General features: G+C 36.8%; 3 protein-coding genes and 1 long non-coding RNA gene across 4 annotated transcripts; 1 reads left to right on the top strand and 3 right to left on the bottom strand.

The window, feature by feature from the left end:
* Positions 1–127: 127 nt before the first annotated feature.
* Positions 128–2,631, bottom strand: LOC124460765. Its single transcript, XR_006954772.1, has 2 exons — positions 1,775–2,631; positions 128–1,168 (listed from the first exon to the last, which is right to left on the bottom strand). It is a non-coding gene; the product is annotated as an uncharacterized LOC124460765 (long non-coding RNA).
* A 115-nt stretch (positions 2,632–2,746) lies between these two features.
* Positions 2,747–5,001, top strand: LOC6645809 (transmembrane protein 161B). Its single transcript, XM_023177632.2, has 7 exons — positions 2,747–2,897; positions 3,086–3,460; positions 3,525–3,820; positions 3,885–4,142; positions 4,212–4,386; positions 4,455–4,715; positions 4,783–5,001. The coding sequence occupies exons 1-7, from the start codon at positions 2,895–2,897 to the stop codon at positions 4,900–4,902; spliced, it is 1,488 nt and encodes a 495-aa protein (XP_023033400.1). The 5' UTR covers positions 2,747–2,894; the 3' UTR covers positions 4,903–5,001.
* A 64-nt stretch (positions 5,002–5,065) lies between these two features.
* Positions 5,066–6,230, bottom strand: LOC6645808 (superoxide dismutase [Cu-Zn]). Its single transcript, XM_002068559.4, has 2 exons — positions 6,066–6,230; positions 5,066–5,663 (listed from the first exon to the last, which is right to left on the bottom strand). The coding sequence occupies exons 1-2, from the start codon at positions 6,129–6,131 to the stop codon at positions 5,268–5,270; spliced, it is 462 nt and encodes a 153-aa protein (XP_002068595.1). The 5' UTR covers positions 6,132–6,230; the 3' UTR covers positions 5,066–5,267.
* Positions 6,231–8,848: 2,618 nt separating this feature from the next.
* Positions 8,849–16,073, bottom strand: LOC6645807 (forkhead box protein K2). The gene is made up of 9 exons (XM_047012342.1): positions 15,889–16,073; positions 12,022–12,789; positions 11,301–11,917; positions 10,415–10,512; positions 10,131–10,351; positions 9,880–10,064; positions 9,702–9,797; positions 9,420–9,540; positions 8,849–9,356 (listed from the first exon to the last, which is right to left on the bottom strand). Exons 2-9 carry the CDS (start codon positions 12,756–12,758, stop codon positions 8,975–8,977), a joined length of 2,457 nt encoding a protein of 818 aa, XP_046868298.1. The 5' UTR covers positions 12,759–12,789; positions 15,889–16,073; the 3' UTR covers positions 8,849–8,974.
* Positions 16,074–16,077: the final 4 nt, after the last annotated feature.

The raw sequence follows: 16,077 nt of genomic DNA, 5'->3' as shown, positions 1-16,077 counted from the left end.
TCATATTTTATTACAATTTTCCACACTCACTAACACACACACACACTCACACAATTACTTGCTGCTGGCGTTGTTGTATATATATTTGTTGTATATGTGTGTGTGTGTATATAAATTTTTCTTCTTATTATAGCAAAGTGTAATTTATTATTCTTATTGCTGCTGCTGCTGCCTTTCGCTCCTTGAAATGGGCCTTTTCACCGTATGTGGTCGTTGTTGTTGTTGTATGAACGTTCAATTGCCTCACACACACACAGAGAGAGATACATATATATATATATATATATATATAGCCAGCCCTGTAAATAGACGTTTTTTGCTCTTTCTCTCTCTCTATTTCTCTCTGTCTCACTCCTTGCCTCTGACTTGGTCTCTTTTCCTTTTTTAAACTGGTCTGCCGTCTTTTTTGCCTATTTTATTATTATTATTATTATTACTTGGCTTCACTTTTTTTCTTTTCGTTTTTTGTCGTTTTTGCACTATATTTTCTAGCTTCCTTTTTGGTCTCGAGTTTCGTGTACTCGCTCAAACACACACACACGTACACTTATACACAAACACTATAAAAAAAACAAAAACAACAAATACATTGCGCTTTTTCAAAACAAACGCAAAATCATATATTGTGCTCTGTTGCTTTTATTCTCAGATTTTCCGCTTTTCCGTCACAACACAACATGACCGTAAGGCAGACGAAAGAAAACTCAGTGAAAGAAAAACGGTACGCTCAAATATATACATATACGAGTGACTTGCGCAGTTCTCTCTCTCTCTCTCCCTGTCTCTCGCGCGCGCTCGCTCTCTGTGTGTATAATCAGTTGTAGTTGTAGTTGTTGCTGCTGCTGCCGCTGTCGCTGCTGTCGGTAAGGCTAGGAAACGTGTATTTCTTCCTGCGAGCGTTGCTTTTTTAACCCTTTTCCATATAAACCTGATTTAATCTTTGATTATTATGCCTGCTGAAGCTGGCGCTGCTGCTGCTGCTGCTGATTCTCTCTCTCTCTCTCTGCGACTGTAGGATTATGGTTACTGCTGCTATTTTTGAAAATTCCACGCCCGCGCCCCCTCTCTCGCTCTGACACTCACGCTCACGGTGTGTTGACTGCCGGCTCTGCAGGTAAAAACAGTTCATTTGACTAGAGTTGCCACTCAGTTGGCAGACGAGGACCACCTGGAATGCATAAATAATATGTTAAAGTTTTTATTAGTTTTTCCGTCTCGAAATTGAGAAATAGAATATATGTACAATATTTTTACAGTTTTTCATTTACGAGGTCATAAAACAGCAGGCAGATTGTGCAGGTACTTTGGGCCGGCAGGTAAACCATCCATAACATACCAACTGTCAAGGCCACAAAACGAGCTAAGTACTCCACTGTGCTGAGGGCAGTTGCTTGCAATCGTAGCTCTCCCCCGCGAAACAACTATGAAACAACCCCCCTCCCCACCTTACCTCAGCACATCCCCTCACCCACTCAACCGCTAATGCTTCTTAGTGTCTTAGGCTTACTTAAACCGCAATTTATGACTTTTTCCAAAAGTTAAAATGGAGCGGCAGAGTGGCTGGCAATTTGGTTGTTTGTGCTTTGTTTCTGCTTTCTGGCGCTTTTGTTCAATAAATAATTGTCATTGCAGACGCTTTTAATTTATAAATAAAATGCGCGGGCCAAAAAGGAAATCATCAATTAAGCTAACACATTCTCTATTGTCGTTTCTCTCTATATACCCATTTATATTCTGCCTTTTTCATTATTCTAAGTATTATTATGATAATTACCTCGTTTTTGGCACAATTCTCATTCTCAATTTTTAGTTTTACAAAATTTTGTTGTGGAATTCAAAGTATTTCAGATATTGTTTAATAGACACATTTGATTGTTACAACTGTTACAACACGCGGGAAGTCACTTTACATGCATAAATCTATAGAAGCATATACATATACATATATGCATGTATAATGTAGCTAATTTTTCAATTAATTTTAATTATAAACTTAATTAGGAAATCAATGAACAAACGCAAACGGAACAAAACACACACGAAAACACATGAGCGCAGACAACGTACACCCTCCGCTCATGAAAGCAAAAACAACAATAAACCAGAGGGGCCGGGCCACCTTCGGCTGTGTCGAAGTCTGTGTACTCTTTCAAGATTTTTCATTACTCTATCCCCTATCTACAGGTGTCAAAGTAAAAATACCTTTAATGAAAAAAGTCGGATTTCTTGAAAGAGTAAATGTTGATCCAAAGGAACAGAGAGTCACAAAGACGTACAAAGCAATATGAATCCTTCTCATAATGTGCCGATCAAGAATACATATACATATATATACATTATATGGTTAAAAATGCATCCTTCTGATCAAATTTAATATACTCTTCTTGTAAGGGCATATAGCAACATCAAACCCCTATTTGATCCCGTATTTTAACAGAGCAACAAAGAAATTTAGCCCTCTGTTTTTATTTCTTTATTTAACTTTTCAAGCCAAAGTAACTATTATTTTGTTAAGAAACACATATTTTAAGTTTTTGTTTGTATTTAGGGTTTTTAAAATTCGTTGGTATTCCAGATTACGCCCCATTTATTCACAAATGTTCTTAGACAATTCAAACATCCTGATGCTGGGCGGCTAGTAACATGTGTCCCTCTATCGATATGTTTAACGATATACATAGATGTATGTGTATATCGACGTTATGGTTATCGATAAGTCTGTCTCTGTAGCGCCTCCTAGCGTTTGTTGTTAAAGAAAATTTGGAGCAAACATTTTTTGTTGGTGGAAAAACGACAATTTCCGTTTTTAATTAAAATTATGAATTAATTAACACATAGATTTAGAGCGTATTGTAACTTGAGACGGTTTAGTAACTGCTACATTAAATTAAATCATGGTAAGTCGCATCGAGCAGCATTGACAAGTGTGTTAAATTATTTGACCCACTTGCTGCGGCCCGGAAAAATGAAATGCTGCCGCTTCGTCGTAATAATGACCAAAAATAGATCATATCCGCACGCTGCCCAATCCATAAATAGATCAAATATGCATGGCTAAATCTTTGCAATGTATTTCCGATTACAGGCTGTCCTGGGCGCCCAACTGGTCATCACTCTGGTGATGGTCAGTGTCATCCAAAAATTAAGTCCGCATTACTCCTTTGCCAAATGGATATTATGCCGCACCGGTCTCTTTCGCTATCTGCATCCCACCGACGATGAGCTGCGCACCAAGGGCAATGTTCCGAAGGAGAAGCTATCCAAGGGCAAACACAAGCAGCATCAGAATGGCGGAGTTTCTTCCAATAGTGGACAATTTCATGTACCGCGTAGCATAGAAGTTGAACTGGAGACGACACCAGTTCAAGAGAGAGATGTTGTGCATTTACGGTATTTTACCGAATACCAATGGCTAGTGGACTTTAGTGTCTATGCTGGCATCGTCTATGTGTGCTCTGAGGTTCGTTAGTTTCGGCAGTGGATTTGAATAATTCATATAATTTTTTTTTATTTTCTTCCTTCAGGTATTTCATTTTTACTTCCCATTGAAGCAAGAGATCAACTTAAGCATGGTCTGGTGCCTATTGGTCATATTTTTTGCTCTCAAACTGTTGTCTTCCCTCACCGTGTTGTACTTCCAAAGCGAAGAATCGATTGGAGAACGCTCTATGGTAATTGTGGCATGTTTGGTATATCTATTGATTGCCATGATTGTTCTAATTATCGATGAGCGTATATTAGAAACTGGACTGGAGGATGCTTATACCAGTTTCAATGCAAGTGCCTCAAAATTTCTCACCGAACAGGGATTACCCTCATCGTAAGTAACTTGGCGGTTAAGTAGTAGTAATCGGAATAACAAAACGTTTTTGATCAATTTATAGTGGTCCAGCATCAAAAATAGTTGTAAAATTCTTTTTGGCCTTAAGCTGCGGTCTACTTGGCTCACTGTTCACTTTTCCTGGCCTGCGTATGGCCAAAATGCATTGGGACTCACTGAAATACTGCCGCGGCAATCGTTTGCTGCAAATCCTATTGAATCTCAGTTTTGTATTACCTTTTATTTTGGTCATATTGTGGATAAGGCCCATTAGTCGTGATTATTTGACGGTGCGCGTATTCCAGGGTATGCAACAGCCACTGTAAGTTCTCTTTGACTGACAACAAAATCATTGAAATGTTTAATCTAATCTGTTTTTATAAACTGTCAGACTAAAACCGCATGTGTTTGAGACACTGCGTCTGCTCTTGGTTGTGTTTGTGGTCATTATGCGCTTTGCCTTGATGCCCATCTATCTGCAATCGTACCTGAATCTGGCCTATGACAAGATAATGGATCTTCGCAAGGAGGCTGGACGCATTACCAACATTGAGTTTCAGAAAAAGGCTAGTTCAAATCTTAAGAGATCCAATTTGAATTGTTTAATGGGTCAAGTATACAATTTCTATTACAGATCTCCTCCATATTCTATTATCTTTGCGTTGTGACCCTGCAATTTGCTGCACCGCTAATTTTGTGCCTTTATTTGACTCTAATGTACAAGAGTCTTGGCGGATTCAGTTGGGCGGGCATATTCAAGGACAGCGTTGTCCTGCAGCATGAATGTGCAGCTGGCGATAATGATTTGACGACTGCAGCGGATAATGCTGATCGTGAATTTGATATACTAGAATCGGCCCAATCTCTGCAGGCCTCATTTACGAGTCTGAAAAATGTAAGATATAAATGCCTTTAGAAGACCAAGACAAGAAATTGCTAACTGCTACATTATTATCTTCCAGGTGTTCTCTACAGAGGTATATAAAGGATTTTTGGGCTTTGCCACCTGGTGGTGTTATTTTACATTATTTGCCACCTCTTCACTGGGCATTGTCTATCAATCGTATTTTAATAAGACCTAAGAAGCAAAACTCAAATGATAAAAAGCGCACCAAATACTAAAGAAAAAAACCCAAGTAACTTAGAAAATTTTACGTTTCAAATTGTTTCGTAGTCGAGAAGCCATAGTTCAAACATTTGTATATATTGTTTATAAATTTGTAATAAAAAAAACGCAACTGCGAATCGGTTAGGAGCCAATATTGAAAAAAAAAAACTCACAAATACCCATTTATTTCAACCTTAAAGGTTTTTTTTTGTTAAACTAACAGACCACAAGTAGTAGATATAAATGATATACAATACATATATGTATATCGTGTAATTTCAGTAGATAAGATACATATAGAAATAAATGTATGTATATAGTCTTAGGGACTCCTCATTCTTAGATCTTGGCAATGCCAATGACACCGCAACCAATGCGAGCTCCAGCATTACCAGTCGTCTTGCTCAGCTCGTGTCCACCCTTGCCCAGATCATCGGGATCGGCATGGACGACAACGGTGCGTCCAATGATACTATTGGCACCGACTAGGGTGATTTTGGAATCGGTGATATTAACAGCAGTTGGACCACTGCCAGATGCCTCAATGTTGCCCAAATCGCCCAAATGACGATTCTCATCTCCAGGGGCGCCATGCTCCTTGCTATGTGGATTGAAATGGGGGCCAGAGGACATGCATCCGTTGGTGTTGTCGCCAAATTCATGGACATGGAAACCATGCAGTCCTTTGCCCAGGCCGGTCACCTCGCCGGTAACTTTGACGGGAGCTCCATTGTCCTAAAAGTAAATGAGAGAGAGAGATAGCGAGAGGTGTAAAAGGGGGAGCTAAGAAAACAGATAGTAAACCAGTGGTGAAGGGTGCTTCATGATAAGCCAACAAAAGTCTATGCCTAATCATTATGTCTATGTAGTTTTTATCATCATCATCGGTGTATGTGTGTGTGTGTATGTATGTGCCCTTATATAACTGCTTTTAACGATGACACAGCAAAAACGAAACCGCAGCAATTGCTCTCGGCTCAATTTGAATTTCTAATGTGGGACCAACCGACGGAAAGGGGCCCCGCCGAAGCCGGCTCTCACTCGCCTCTAAGTACTTTGGACTGACCTTGAGAAACTGCAATTTGCCTCCTAAAACACATTTCACATTTATTCCCCATTTGCTGTTATTTCACTTACCTCCTGCTCAAAGAAAACGGTACCCTTGGCATCGCCATTAATAACGCAAACAGCTTTAACCACCATTTTGTTGATCTTGTTACTTTAACAATGAATTGGAGCAATAAAAATTCAGCGTAAACTCGAAGCTTTCAATTTCAGTATAGAATGGCGACTAGAGATGGAATGCCCATCGATGTTTTTCACATTTATTTAAACATGGATGTTTTTTCCTCAATGATCGATTATTTTCCCTACACCTCTCTTATTACAAAATAATACAAAGGCGGGGCATGTAATTTAATTCAACTAAATAATACTAAAAATGTTCACCTACATCTATGACTAGAATTTGAAATTCAAAATGTCGATTAATAAAATACAAAAAAGGCGGTTCGTAGCGGTTTATACATACATAAGTACATAAGCACAGTTGGTCAAAGGGTTTTAAATCATTAGCCAACACTTACTTGCATTCTAACACTGAAAAAAATAATTGTAAATATTTACAAAAATACAATTTTTAATTTTATTTTATTTATGTTAATACAGTTATTAACAACAGTTTGTTGTTTTGTTAAAGTAGATTGTCTAAATATACCAAAAGCATTCTTAGAGAAACGAACGAGCAAAAAAAGTAGAAGTTATATGAAAAGTTAATAGTTGATAAAGAATGTATTTTTAAAAAATAGTTTTATAACTGACGATTTATTTAATACTCAATTTATTTATTGATAAAGTTTCTTAATAAAAACTATAATAAATATGCTTTAATTGTCAACCAACTATAATTTTTCTATAAGAAGTCTTTCAATATTATTAAATTTAGTCACATATATCTTAAAAATGAAAATATGTGTGTGAGAAAAAAGGAATTTTAAGTACCAGCAATGTTACAAAACTCTTAACTAATCTCCCAAGCCATTGCAATTGTTTTTATTTAGCTTAAATGAATTATTGCAAAATGATTGTCATGGATATTATATATATACTTACCATACTTTCGACCGATGAGAGCTTTATTACATGGTAACCCATACTAAATATGAACTTTAATCAATGAATGGATAAATGAAAATAAACAAACAAATTATAAATTAATATATTGATCTTAATCGCTCAATTTAAATTGAGTTTAGCTCAGGTTTTGGGCAAACTAAAGAACCTAAACCTAATTTTCAACCGATTTCTGCAAGATATATAAACAGACTACTGTATTTCATTCCAGAGAAAGATATGACCCGTCTCTACTGAATACTGAATAAGAGAATATGTATTTTATATATGGTTGAGGTTGGTCATCACCAAAATGATATATAGGAGAACAAATTCAATCGGGATAAATAAGTACCCAACCAAAACAAATTTAACCAAGTAAAACAACAATTTGACATTTGTTTTTTGATTTTAATACACAATTTGTCCAAACACTTAAATGGGATTTTCTTCATTAATAAGAAATAAAGTGCAATCTTTTTTTTTTGTTTTTGTTTTATGTTTATACGTAGATGTTTTTTTTTTGTTTTGTATTATTATTGTATTCGTAAATTTGTAGATATTTTTGTTTCTTATTAATTTTGTGGTTTTTTTTTCTTTATAGTTTGTATATATTTGTTTATATATATATATATATATATATATATAGGTATATATATATGTACATACATATATATTTGTATTTATATTTAAATCGATATAGGTAAAGGTATGTGGATAGGTAATAATATTCATTCGCCTGTTTGTTTGTTACTTGTTGTGTGTGTGGTTGTTGTTGTTGGTTGCTTGATTAGTTTTTTTTGTTTCCTCTACTACTCTTGTTCATCGTCATCCTCGGTTCGCTTTTGCGTTTTGTTTGTTTGTTTTTTTTCTTTTGTTTTTGCATTATTTTTATAGTTTTAATTTACTTTCGAATTCCTTTCCGCGGACTCTTCGGGTCTCTCACATAGCTATAACATCTTAAACATGATAATCATCAATCATTACAATAATCAATCGTATATATTTTGCTTAATATACATATACATATACACATATATATATATATATAAGTACATATATATATATATATATATACATATACACATAAAATTTTGTTTGAGGCTTTCCTTCGCTTTAAACTTAAAATTTATTATATGTACTTAGAGAGTAGCGTCATCGAGCATATTGAATTCGTCAGATTTAAGGGTTTTTTTTTATATATATATTGTAACTTTTTGAGTGTTTTTAATTTTTGTTTATCCTTTATATAAGTAGTATGTATGTATGTGTGTGTGTGTGTTTGTTGGGTGTACATGTGTGTGTGTGTGTGTCTGTGTGTGTGTGCGTATGTGCATTCTGTTGCAGCCGTTGTACGGTCAACATCTAAAACACAATCTCACAGTTTCTCGATTTTGTAAAAGTTTCTTTTTCCAATATTTTAATGTATACAATTTGTTTTTGCTTTCGACTCGGTTGCTAGACACATATATGTATATGTATGTATGTATGTTTATATATATATATATATAGATATATGGGAAAAGTATTGGGGTGAAATGGGGGCAGGGCGGGGGGGAATTGGCAAATTCAATATACAAGATGGAGATACTTTTTGTTGTTTTGTCGCTGTTCTTGCTGCTGCTGCTGCTGCTGCTGGTTGGTTTGTTTGTTTGTTTGTTTGTTGGTTGCTTGCTTTCTTTCATAATCTTTTGTTTCCTTTAAATGTGAATTTCTTTTCTTTCCTTTTCCTTCACTTCCTTGTTTAATGCTTCTCTCTTGATTTTCTTCTGTTTTGTGTTTTATTTTCTTCCTTTTGAATTTGTTTTTGTGTGTGTTTTTTGTTGTTTGTTTTCCTTTCTGTAAGTTTATTATTTTCCTCTCTGCGGGCGCCACAGCCGTTTCTCTGGCTATTATTTGCCTTTGGGTTGCTTCTGCTTTTGTATGCGCACGCATCAGAGCACCTCGGATACATATTTAGGTCTTTTGGCCGCAGCAACAGCAGCGGCAGAAGCTCCTCCACCACCTCCAGCATCGGCAGTTGTGACGCATTCCTCCTCACTGGCTGCCTCAATGTGACCACTGTAATCGGTTGGCAACTCTTCATAAATAATCTCAGGATGTTGTTGCTGCTGCTGTTGTTGTTGCTGCTGGTGAAGCGTTACTGTAGCCGGATGTGGTGCGGCCATTACATGATTCCGTTTAAGAGCAATTAATGCACCCACACCGCTACCACCACTGCCTCCTCCTCCTCCACTTGCTCCACTGCTTTCCACATGCGCTTGCTGAACAGATACAGTTGAATTTTGATTGGTTACATAATAAGGACTGCCGCCACTATAAAGAAAATGATATCACAATTATTGAATTTCTCATTATTGAATTTAATCAATTACTAACCTATATTGATTGGAATTATTGGCCAGCGTTTGCGCCTGTTGCTGCTGCTGCTGTTGTTGTTGTTGCTGCTGCTGATGTTGCTGTTGCTGCTGGTGTGCATTCTGTGAGTTGTAGATGATTTCTACAAAGAAATTACAATAAACACATATTAGTTTTAAAAATTAACATATAAATGTGTGAATGATGAATGATAACAGCCCTTGAGCTATCGATAGTATATGAATCTTCACACAATCTTTTAGTATAGGTTTAAGCAACAAGTGAATGATTCCATCTTCTTACCAGCATCAGCCGCACGCTGCTCTAGCGACATGCCTGGTGATCCAGGTGCCGATTGTAACACAATATCTTGTAGCGGTGAGCTCTCGCGTGAGTTATCTGAAGAATCGAGAAATAATAATAATAATAATATTTAATAAACATTTAAGTCTCTTGAAGTCTAGCTATGCCATTTACTAACCCATGTGACTCGGCGAGACAGGTGCCGAACGTGGCATACCATAGGGCGGTCGGAAACCCTGGCTGCTACGTTGCCGCCTCTTTTTGTAACTGTGATCGATCAGTTTGGCCCCGCTATCGGGATCGATGCGCCAGAACGAGCCTTTGCCGGGTTCATCCTGCGAGCGGGCCACCTTTATGAAATACCTGAAGACGAGATTGCTCGATTTCAATAAAATTGTCCATCAAATTGATTGGGCGTTTTTGTTTTACCTATTTAAACTGAGATTATGTCGTATGGAATTCTGCCAGCCCTTATTGGTCTCCTTGCGATAATATGGATAATGTTTGACAATGAATGAATAAATGCCCGAAAGGGTCAATTGCTTGTCTGGTGCGGCGGATATGGCTTGGACAATCAGTTGAGCATAGCTATACGGTGGCTTCTCATTATGATTGTAACTGGCTGTGGAGGGTGTTTGGAACAGATCCTGCTGTAAAAAACAAAATTAAACAAAATTATTGTTTTATTTAATGCACAGTTTTCAGATACTTACCGTATTGTTGTTACTGTAATTATTATAGTTATTGGGCTGATTCTGATGAAATCCCTGGCGTGGACTAGCCGGACAACTGTTGGCAGCGCTTATTGTACCTAAACATGAAATAAAATTCATATTTAGATATATTCAAGTAAAATTATTCAAGTTCTTATATATAAAATCTTTATAGCTTGAACTAAAATACTTTTGAGAGTAAGCCAACAATGTCAAATAAACATATATATATATCTTTAGTTAATTTTATAAACACTTTTTAGTTTTTTAAAGAAACTTTTACGATCAAAGACCCTTAATCAAACTTATTTAGATCAAAAGGTTTAACAATTTCCATACGCAGGTTTCAAAAACATTGCCTTTTTGAAAATATTTTGTTAAAACGAAATGTTTGGCATTAAAAATCAGTGCTTAAGATGTTAAGAAAACTCTCATGTCTGTTGCTTTTGCTTATAGGAATGTCTGTAATTATTTTATACTATAACTTTAAACGTACTTAAAAGCCATTTTAATATTTGTGATTAATGTTAAAAATGAAATATATTATAAGGGCCACTATGATAAAATTAATTTTATCAAAAGATCTCAAAAGAAACCCAGAACAATCATAAAAAAATACAACCACGCGGCATATATCATAAGAAAAGTAGAGAAAAAGTTAAAGTTTTTATTAACTTTTCTAGCCATCGTTTAGCCGCATTTACTAGGCATAAGCTAAGGACATTTCCATTTCAATGGCTGAGTTTCTTGATGAAAACATTTAAAATCTCATAAGCAACATTGCATGTCGTTTTAACCCCCTCCTGTATTGATTGACATTATACATATGTATTTATATTGCCCCTATCAATGGATATAATAGGAATAAAAAAAGAAATCGACTTGCCAGTTGGTGACAAATAGGGGCTCTTCTGCTCTTTCTTGGGTATGGAGATTTTGAGGGGTGAATAGATGCCGGCAACGGCTCCATCACCGACAGGCAGGAGATGGGCAGCCGCATTCCCCACACCAAGGCCAGGCGGCGCTCCAGGCAGTCCGCCGCCACGCTGTTGTTGTTGCGGTTGCAGTTGATGTTGCAGAGCTGCTGCTGTTGCTGTTGTTTGATGATGAAGCGGGTGCGGTGTGTGAGGAAGTGGATGATGAGATGGCTGCTGATGTTGCAGGTGATGCGCTGGCTGATGCTGTTGATGTTGCTGCTGCTGTTGTTGTTGCTGTTGCTGCTGTTGTTGTTGCTGCTGCTGTGACAGCTGCTGATGCTGCGTCTGACTGTGATGGCTAGGATGATGATGAAGATGCTGCTGTTGCTGCATCTCATCACGCGGCGGCGGTGTAATGATGACATGGCCACCACCAGCACCAACACCCATTCCCGCATTTACTGCCGCTGGTGATGTGCCAATAGCGGCACCGACAGATGCTGCATCCGTTGTGTAATTCCCAGGTCCGGGTACATAACTCTCGAACTCAATACGAATTTCCGTGCTGGGAAAGCGGAAATAACAACTGAAGACACAAAATGAAAAGAGAGAGACAGAGAGAGAGAGAAAGAGAAAGGGTTGAGTAATTGAGTGGAATGCATAATTTATCAAAAATGAAATCCTTCTTACCGTTGCGGCAGACGCAGATTATCCGCATTGCGACGCTGCAGAAAATCATCTACGAAAATTCCATTCTTGCTGAGACACTGGACATAGAATGCCCGCTGCTCCAGATTGTAGAGCACCTGGAAATGTTTCCGTGAGACCAAATTGTTTTCGGCCACATTGAAGTGCACCAGCGATGTGGATGAATTCCGTCCAATGACGGTAATCGCGTCCGTAATGGGGAGCACTTCCTGATTGAACCGTAATTCGCCATAGGGAGGACCCGATTCCGCAGATGCAGATGATACGGAGGAGGAGGAGGCGGTGTTGGTGTTGGTGGAGGATGTGGAAGGTGGGTGGTTTACTGAGTTGTTATTATTATTGTTATTGCTACTGCTGCTGCTGCTGTTATTGTTGTTGTTGCTAGCGGCCAATTCAGGACTGTTGTTATTGTTGTTGTTATTCAACGCAGATGCCGAGCCATGATGCAACTGCAGCATATCCTTGGCTATGGCAACAGTTGCTGCGTCGACGTTAACGTTAACAGCAGCACCTGCAATGCTGGTGGGTGTGTTTAGTACGGTGTGTACCGTTACAATGTGATTGTTGTTGTTGTTGTTGATGTTGTTGCTATTATTATTATTATTATTGTTGTTGTTGTTGTTGTTGCTGCTAATGATAATGTTGTTGTTGTTAGTGCTATTGCTATTGCCGGTGGTTGTTGCTAGTGTTGTTGTTGTTGTTGTTGTAGTGGCGGCCATTGAGAGGTAATCCCACTTGTATTCTGCTTGCCTACTCGTACACACACACATAAATAGAGAAAGACGGAGAGAGGGAGAAATATGTATAAAATCAGCAACTTTTTTTCATAGTTTTTCATTTCAATAAACAAATCAAAATATTTTACTATCACGTTCACAAAAAAACTACACTGAGATTATAAACTTTTTTCCAGAATTTTCTTATTGTTAAAAGTTATGTTTATTGTTTATTTTTATGTTTATGTTGATGTTGATGTTTATAAAGAGGCATTGTTGTTGTATTGTGTATTTGTTGTATTGTTTATCTCTTGGTAAGGGTATATAAAACTTGGTGTGCAATATGATTCTTTTTTTTATTTACACTTCTTTCTTCAGTTTTGATTTGCCCTCAAGGTTTTTTTTTTTCCTTTTTGTTTTCGTTATACATTCATACACATACACACACTATAAAACATACATATGGATATGTACATACATACATTAGTAGATATTTTGCATATATGTACATATGTATGTATGTATATCTTTATACATATGTATGTATCCTCCCACACACGCATTAGTTAGAGCTCTGCCAGAGCTTCGGGCAGCTGCTCTGCTTTGCTCACTAGCAATAGTTTGCCTTTGCCCCCGTCCCTTCTCTATCATATCAACGCTTCCCATTTCGCATTTTTATATTCAGTTTTTGCTTTACTCTGTTTTGCTACCGCAGCCGCTCACACAACACACACACAAATATATACATACGCTCGATGACAATAAAAACAGCACAAGCGAAAAAGAAAAATAATAACACAACTACTACTACTATGATTACGTGAGTAAATACACATACACATTCATTTGTACATATGTATGTGTGTATATAATCCATATTTTTCTTCTTTTTTTTTTTGTTTTGCGCCAAGTGGTTGTTGGGAAGGGACAACAAAAACAACAAAGAGAAAAAGAGAGAGAGAAATGTGCGCGTGCGCTCCAGCTTTATGCGGCATTTGAGTTTTCCCGGGCTCAATTTCAGCTCACTTGCCGGTGTAAAAGCAACAGCTCTCTTTTTCTCTCGCTCTCTGGTTGGTTTCAAAATTTTACAAATCTAAAATTGCAAGCAAAAGAGAGATAAAGGAAATTTCCCCGACTACAACACCGTTAAAACAAGTGGGTGGCGTTCATGGGTGAGGGGTGGAACGTGAACGAATGAGCTTGTTTGTGTTGTCTGGCTCAGAGTAGAGCATTGCCAGAGTTGTCACTGAGTTAAGCGAAACACAACAAAAAAAACGTGCTTTTTACGCATGTACTGAAATTGATACAAAATATACGATTTCCATCATTAATTTGTACTGAAAATGTTTAAAAAAATATGATTTCACATTTTTCCATTGCTATTTCATTATTTACATTTGTACGTTGTAGGAACGAATGTTGTATATTGTATTCATATTTATCTTTGACAAATTGTATCTGATGGCAACACTGTTTTTTCTCACTTGGTGTATGTGCTTTTTATTTGTTTTTTGTTTTTGTTATTTGCCTAACCCCACATGGCTCCCCCTCATTCAATCGATCGAGCTTGCATGCATAAACATGCAAAATAAAAACCAAAATAAAATTAACGAGAATAACAAAAGGCAAACATACACACATCATACACTGATACAAACGTTATATGTACATATGTATGTACACATGTATAAATAAACATATAACTGCACATTTACAGCATTGCTGTTATATGAGCCTTTTTAATGCTAAAACTAGCTATTTTATGAACCTAATTGTTAATATTTTGTATTGTATTATATTACATTTTTTGAAATATTAGCCGCTTTAATTAAGCGCTTAATCAAATAAACCACATTTATAATTTAAATACACTATTGAACTTTCAATATTAATTTATAATGTATTTGTATACTTGTATCCTTAGGGTAAATTGTCAGGGATATACAATTTTTTAAAATTGTTTGTATATTTCACACAGCCATACATGGAAGTCATTGGTTTCACATTAAGATGAATTGCTTTTTCATAGCTTTTTCTTTGCAAAATTTCCTTTCATTGATCTAGCAGGATTTTCGTTTGAAATATGGCAGCACTGACATACATACACATGTATGTATGTATGTATGTTCAGTCACTCGCTCTCGCTGGTAACGGATAACCAACAAGACCACAGCCGATCTGAGTTGAGAAGCAAAAGCGAAAGAGAAACACACAATAAATAAATAAAAACACCAAAATACACACACTCATACACAAACAAACACATACATATGTACGTACACGAAAACACATACACACAAAGGCAACAGCGTATTGGAAATGCGTAAAAAAATGCCGCTCGTTGATTTTTCAGCTAGCAACCGACAACGGCGACGACTCCACCTGCTTGCCTCGTCGTATACATACTTTTAAACATACATACATATGTATGTATGTATTCCTTGTTTGTCTCTCACTCATTTGCCAAAAGGGGGGGAACGGAGCAGAGAGAGGCGCGAATCGTTAGGGACGGGGCGGGGCGGTCCGCAGGCGATTATGCTAGTAGGGGAAGCGGGAGGGGCATAGCAGACAAAAGCGTAAACACACAAAAAGCACACTTTTCACAAGGCGATTGCGTAAACTTTGCCGCCCGCTTTTTTCCACCTAACATCAAAATATGTACACACACTTAAGGGGTACACACACACTTGCAAACGAACACACACACACATTTATAACAAAAAAAATAAAAATAAATAACAATAATACATATATATATATATGTATTTGAAGATTCCAAAATAACAATCGAGTTTTCTCTTCTCCTTTTCTTCTTTTTATTTATATTTTGCTTCTTTTTCTTTCTCGCTTGCCTCTCCTCTTCTATTTTTATTTATTATGAATTTTTTTCGGTTTTGCTGTTTTTATTTTTGCTTTTGGTTATCAAACTGAAAACTGTTTTTGTTGTTTTTTTTGTAGTTCTTTTTATGTTCTTTTCTTCACCTCTTCTCACCGTTGCTCTTCTTTTTATTTCATTCGTTTCTTTTTCTTTCTTTTCTTTTTTTTGCACACAACACGTTTTTCGCAGCGTGTGTGTATATTATGTTTCCGTCGTTCTTGTTTATTTTTTTTCACACATTTTCGACTTGCGTACCTTTGTTGTTTTATAGTAAAAGCGGCTTTGCTTCACAACTTAATTACTATTATTTTGTTTATACTAATATTTAACAATATTTTAAAGCCAAATATGTGCACTTTTTTCCAGAGTTTTTTTAATGCGGTTTTTTCAATTCTTATTGCAACCAGTGTGACCGACCGCAAACGACAAAACGGGGAATACTAA

The sequence above is a fragment of the Drosophila willistoni genome, assembly GCF_018902025.1.
Source record: "Drosophila willistoni isolate 14030-0811.24 chromosome XR unlocalized genomic scaffold, UCI_dwil_1.1 Seg8, whole genome shotgun sequence".
In the NCBI taxonomy this organism is placed as follows: domain Eukaryota; kingdom Metazoa; phylum Arthropoda; class Insecta; order Diptera; family Drosophilidae; genus Drosophila; species Drosophila willistoni.
This window is presented reverse-complemented; position numbering and strand designations above follow the sequence as displayed.

Bases quoted from the DNA above. Each gene is read 5' to 3' on its own strand.
- LOC6645809 (XM_023177632.2), top strand. The intron at 3,821-3,884 runs GTAAGTAACTTG...ATCAATTTATAG, and splicing joins GAACAGGGATTACCCTCATC to TGGTCCAGCATCAAAAATAG. The intron at 4,716-4,782 runs GTAAGATATAAA...ATTATCTTCCAG, and splicing joins CATTTACGAGTCTGAAAAAT to GTGTTCTCTACAGAGGTATA.
- LOC6645807 (XM_047012342.1), bottom strand. From the start codon at position 12,758: ATGGCCGCCACTACAACAACAACAACAACAACACTAGCAACAACCACC. The intron at 10,513-11,300 runs GCAAGTCGATTT...TTTCATGTTTAG, and splicing joins CCCCTATTTGTCACCAACTG to GTACAATAAGCGCTGCCAAC. The intron at 10,065-10,130 runs GTAAAACAAAAA...TCTCGTCTTCAG, and splicing joins CATAATCTCAGTTTAAATAG to GTATTTCATAAAGGTGGCCC.
- LOC6645808 (XM_002068559.4), bottom strand. From the start codon at position 6,131: ATGGTGGTTAAAGCTGTTTGCGTTATTAATGGCGATGCCAAGGGTACC. The intron at 5,664-6,065 runs GTAAGTGAAATA...ATTTACTTTTAG, and splicing joins CCGTTTTCTTTGAGCAGGAG to GACAATGGAGCTCCCGTCAA.